Source organism: Castanea sativa, chromosome 10 (assembly GCF_040712315.1).
Source record: "Castanea sativa cultivar Marrone di Chiusa Pesio chromosome 10, ASM4071231v1".
Classification (NCBI taxonomy): Eukaryota; Viridiplantae; Streptophyta; class Magnoliopsida; order Fagales; family Fagaceae; genus Castanea; species Castanea sativa.
The window spans coordinates 6,821,915-6,827,676 of NC_134022.1; the positions used below are offsets into that span (position 1 = coordinate 6,821,915).

At 34.4% G+C, this 5,762-nt stretch overlaps 1 protein-coding gene across 1 annotated transcript; it reads right to left on the reverse strand.

The window, feature by feature from the left end:
- Window positions 1–483: 483 nt before the first annotated feature.
- LOC142612849 (uncharacterized) lies at window positions 484–4,935 on the reverse strand. Its single transcript, XM_075785015.1, has 2 exons — window positions 1,791–4,935; window positions 484–1,031 (listed from the first exon to the last, which is right to left on the reverse strand). Exons 1-2 carry the CDS (start codon window positions 4,771–4,773, stop codon window positions 676–678), a joined length of 3,339 nt encoding a protein of 1,112 aa, XP_075641130.1. The 5' UTR covers window positions 4,774–4,935; the 3' UTR covers window positions 484–675.
- Window positions 4,936–5,762: the final 827 nt, after the last annotated feature.

The following is a 5,762-nucleotide window of genomic DNA, read 5'->3' on the forward strand; positions in this document are numbered from 1 at the left end:
TATTTAATTAATATTTCCGCTCTTGACCAGTTGCTCACATTTACTACTTGTAACCTATTAATATCAATGCTCAAACAACTTATAAGGACAATGGATATCTGTTACATGTATATGTGTTTGTAACTTACCAGCATAATTAATGTTACTCCATGTCCCATAACCAACAGCCTATATAACCTCAAGCCAAGGAAGCCTAAAGAAAAATAGGAGGAAGGAATAAAAAGACATGAAGTTGAAAGCTGCATGTTCATATCAAATGGGGTCAGTTCAACAGAAACTCCTCCTAGCAATTGCCGTCATGGCAAGCACGCCGGCTTTCGCTTGGTTATGTGACCGGGATCCGCTCACACGTTCACCTGAATCAGCCCCGGTTGATAAAACCAAGAAAATCCATTAAAATTTTGAGAAATTCTTAGATAAGTATTTTATTTGAATCTACTAAAATCAATCTAAAAAAAAAAAAAAAAAACACATTCTGACAGACTTCACTGCAAATAAAAATTACAAAAAGATACCATCGAATTTCCTATAGTATCGCTACAAACCCAAATTATCAAAATAAAATAACTAAATTTTGGCCAAAAAAAAAGTAAAATAAAATTAAAAAAAAGGAACACAAACTTTAACAAGGTCTCTTCAAGTGCACACATTCGAAATTCAGCAATAACATAAATATCAGACACCCCTATTTCTGTTTTCAAGTAGTGTCAATTTGATTTTGTTAACCTTGGCCACCACATCCTTGATGTCAAGTCTTCCATTTGGTAATTCTTCCGAACACCTCAAGCCTAGTTCCAAGATAGATGAAAGAATAGTTTGCAAGGCAGTTACATCTCTTCCGTCTTCTATCCTAAGCAAACCATCGTCCACAACTTCCATTTGGTCATGAAGTGATGCAATCCATTGCCTCATACCCAGTTCACCAACAAATATTTCATCGGTAGGTTTCTTTCTTGTGATCATCTCCAACAAGATTATCCCATAACTATAAATGTCACCTTTGGTGGATACTCGCCCTTCAGAACCATACTCTACCATGCTCACATTTATCAAGAAATCTTTAAGTTAGTGATCCACATGTTTTCCAAAAATAATTTACAAATATAACCTTAATACAATGATATATATACACACATTCATACATTAAATAAAAAATTGTTTACTGTAACTATCCATGATCCATCAATTGATGTATATATGTATACTTGATTCTTTTATTTTATGACATTGTGATTTGCAAATAATAAAATTGGTATTAATGTGGGTTCTATATAAAAGTAATGTTGACAAGTTGTTTTTTATTATTATAAAAAAAGGTCATGTCCCTAATACCGATGGAATAGTTTTGTAATTATTTTCAACTCTCAACTCCGAAGCTGAATATGATCACACCCATGTATACCTACATATTCGTTTGTGTATATAAATGTGACTGAGCGCCATAGCTGAACTTTTCTAGTCAATACTAGGATCATTACTTTGAATAGTGTCAATGGCTATAAAATGGGCTATAAGTGGGCATAAGGCAAGCCATGTCAATACCATGGTTGCATTAACGAGTCCAATATTAAAGTAATATTAAATTAATTTGTATTTGTTCTCTCCAAAATTAATTTGTATTTGACTTGTGAGCATAATGCATAAATGATAAAACAAATAATTTAAGGGTATATTCATAAGAATCTAATGCAGCTACATTACTGAGTTGATAAAATTTACCACACTCATGGTTATTCCTAAAATTATCCACTATTAATGTTATTCACAAAATTAACCTAATACATGCATACCTGGTGCAACGTAGCCAATTGTACCGATGGTTTTGGTATGGGTTGCATCCTTATTTTCAACTAAAATCTTTGCAATGCCAAAGTCACCAACATGCGCAACCATGTCCTCGTCCAATAGAATATTGCTAGGCTTCAAATCACAATGCACCACGGATTCTAATTGACCATTGTGGAGATAATCCAACGCTAATGCAACATCAACCATAATGGTTACTCTTTGAACAAGATTCAAGCAATAGTTGTGAGAGTATAACCACTTTTCAAGGCTACCATTTGACATGTACTGTAGCACCAAAGCTCTAAACTCAGGATTGGAACATGTACTAATGACTTTGACTAGATTCCTATGTCGGATTGCCCTTAACACTTTGCATTCAGCATCAAAACTTTTGAAAGCACCCTCCAATTGCAAGTTTAGAACTTTGATAGCAACAATGGTCCCATCAAATAGTACTCCTTTGTAAACAGAGCCAAAACCTCCAATTCCAAGCAAGTTGCTTTCACAGAAGTTGTTTGTCCCACGACAAAGCTCATGATATGATATCATTCTATGATCCACTGCACGCAATGTGTTGATAAAACTTGGAATTTGGATTTTACATTTTGGGTGTCTTCTTAGCATAGTGACCAATGCAGCAAAGATTATAATTGATGCAATGGCAGGGATAATATATCTAAGCAAAAGTTGCTTCACCCTTGATCGTTGAGAAGAAATCGGACTTGTGCAAGGTGGAACTCCAAAAATTGGATTCCCACAAAGTTCTTCATTGCCTAAAAATGATTTTGCTGTGAAGTTTATAAAAACTCCACCATATGGAATCTCTCCTGATAGCTTATTAAATGACAAATTCAAATACTTGAGATATGGAAGTGCCTCAAGAGACTTAGGAATTGCACCGGAGAGATTATTGTTCGAGAGATCCAACAGATCCAATCCTTTCAAGCGTTCAAAGGATTTTGGAATATCTCCTTGAAATGAGTTCTTTGACAAATCAAGACTACGTAGGCTTTCAAAAAAACCAACAATACTTGGAATATTTCCAATAATTTGGTTACGAGATAAGTTCATGAATACAATACCATCTAATTGTCTCATGCTTGGAGACAAAGATCCACCAAAGTAATTCGATGATAAATCCAAGAACAGTAGATTTTGAAGGCTCCACAATTTCAGGGGGATTGATAATGTCAGTTCATTGTAACTCAGGTTTAATCTCTGCAAAAGACTGAGGTTTCCGATGCAATTTGGAATGGATCCAGAGATTTTGTTATGTGAGAGTAATAATTCTCCCAAATTCCTTAGCTGACAAAGTTCTTCTGGAATGTTTCCTCCAATATTGTTCTCACTAAGATGCAGTCTCTGCAACCCTTGAAATCCTCCTAATGTTGATGGTATGTTTCCAGTCAAATTGTTAGAGCTCAAATCAAGAAAGATCAAGTTTTTCAAGGAACCAATTCCCATTGGGATTTGACCCTTTATTTGGTTAGAATCTGCAAGGAAGGTGTTAAGTGAAATGGATAAGTTTCCGATGTAATCTGGAATTGTAGTATTGAAGGAATTTTCGAATATAACCAGCTCTTCCAAAAATGTGCAATTAGATAAAGATGAAAGGAAAGTCATCTCTTGCTCTCCAGGCTCCCCTGTGAACTGATTTTTATTCAGATTAAGACTTCGAAGGTATTTCAAGTTTCCAAAACTTCTGGGTATTGGTCCAGAGAGAAAGTTTGTTGGAAAATCTACTAGGGCGAGATTGGAACAATTTGAAATATCCGATTGGATATGACCACTAAGTTTGTTGTCACCCAAATACAGAATTTCAAGATTAGGACAAGAAAGCCCAGTATCTAATGGAAGATTTCCGTACAAAGAATTTCCCTCTAAGGAGATCTCTTGTAGGGAGGAAATGTTTAAAATGTTGTTGGGTATTGTCCCTGTGAGATCATTCAATTCAAAATTCAATATATATAGATTAGTAAAATGCCATGAATCACTGGGAATGCTTCCTTTAATATTGTTATCTTCAATATAGAACTCTTGTAACCTCGAAAGGTTGCCTAGGCTAGGAGGTATGTTACCACTTAAATGGTTACCACCAAGATAGAGGAGTTCAAGGTTTTCTAAGCTCCCAATACCTTTTGTAATACTTCCAACAAACTTATTGTATGACAGAGATATTGCTACAAGGTTTCTACAGTAATGGATTTGTGAAGGAAGCTGACCACCTAAACTGTTTTCTGAAAGATAAAGTTCTTGAAGATTAGGACAGTGGGTGCAGAGTTCCATAGGAAGTGTTCCTGAGATGTCATTAGATGTAAGTAAAATTTTGGTAAGAGAGGATATGTTAAAGATGACATGAGGAAAAGGACCAGTAAGGAGATTGGATTCCAAACTCAAGAACTCTAACGATGAAACATTGCTTAGGGACCATGGAATTGCACCCGTAAGACGGTTTCTACTAAGCTCTAAATAGCGAAGCATTGGTAACATGCCTAAACTTTTAGGTATGCTACCATTGAACTCGTTTCCTGGAAGAGATAAATTTTCAAGCTTGTGGCAATTATGTATAGTTGGAGGGATAGTACCTTCCAATAAGTTGTATGACAAGACAAGTTCCCTCAAGCGGTGTAGACGACTGACCTCATGAGGCAGGAAACCATAGAAGCTGTTGTTAGAAAGATCAAGTGAGACTAGGAAGGAGAGGTTGCCAACATGAGGTGAAATGGTGCCTTGGAGACCAAGGTAGGAGAGGTTCAAGGCTGTGACTCTTTGTCTTCGTAGGCTGCAAGTGACTCCAATCCAGTTACAGAAGTTTGTTGCTGTGGACCAATTACCAGCCAAGTGAGTATTGTTGATCTTGGATCTGAAGGAAATGAGAGCCGATTGATCAGTAAAGTTGCTGGCAGACTGGGACAATTGAAGTACGCATGAATGCACCAACAGAAAAGCCAAGAGCAAGTGAATGGATGGCCTCTCTATTGGCATTTTGAGTTTGCACCAGAGAGACACAGAATATTCTTTGAACTCTGGAACTAAGATAGAATAGCCCTTTGTGCGGTCTTCTTTTGATTATTTTTCAGCTTTTCTAAAGAAAACCGCTTCATTTGCTTGACTGTATTCCCACCCATGCACTGTTCACTTTTCAGATTTTCTCTATTGGCATTATGAGTTTGCACCAGAGACACAGAATGCACTGTTCACTTTTCAGATTTTCTCCGAGTGCACTGTTTAGTACTGTTTATCCACGGTTTTTGAAATTCAAGTACTTTGTTCCAGGAAAAGAAAATAAGAAAAGTTTCGCTAGGTATATATTTAAAAATTATTTTATTATAATATTCTTAATTTTTAATAAAATAAATTATATTTAAACAGATCATAATTTAATTTTTTTCTTCTTTTAATAAATTATATATATAAACAATAATAATTAATTAAAAAGAGAAAAAGTAGTCAGATTGAATGCATTAAAAGGCTGTTTTCAACCAGGAAAAAAAAAAAAAGCATTAAAAGGCCTAAATTAATATGCTATCAGGTAATATATTTCTAATATTATTGTTTAAGTATTATGAAAATACATATACGTTACAAAATGTTGTAAAAATATGTATTTTAATATTTAAACACTAAAAATTATTGTTTAAATATACCAAACACCTTTTTGAAGATACAAAAATTTTCACCATTTTTTTTAATTATGAAATAAGTTACCTTTGGATTTATTGTTAAGTTTTTCCCTGCCAAATAAAAGGGCAATCTCACTTGGAAGTTTTTTTTTTTTCAAAAATACCATTTTTATCTTTATATTTTGAAGTTACAATTAATTTAGTCCTTATATTTTTATAACAATTAATTTGGTCTCTATTATTTTTAATTTACAGTCAATTTAATTTTTACAATTAACCGTAAGGATTAAAGCTGAGTTTGGATACAGCTTATATAGCGTCCGCGTTTGTTGCGTTTTCTGTTTTGTTTTT

What these genes read in the sequence shown, in the direction of transcription:
- LOC142612849 (XM_075785015.1), bottom strand. Translation starts at nt 4,773, where the DNA reads ATGCCAATAGAGAGGCCATCCATTCACTTGCTCTTGGCTTTTCTGTTG. An exon ending in AATTGGCTACGTTGCACCAG is followed by an intron (nt 1,032 to 1,790) that starts GTATGCATGTAT and finishes TGAGCATGGTAG; the next exon opens with AGTATGGTTCTGAAGGGCGA.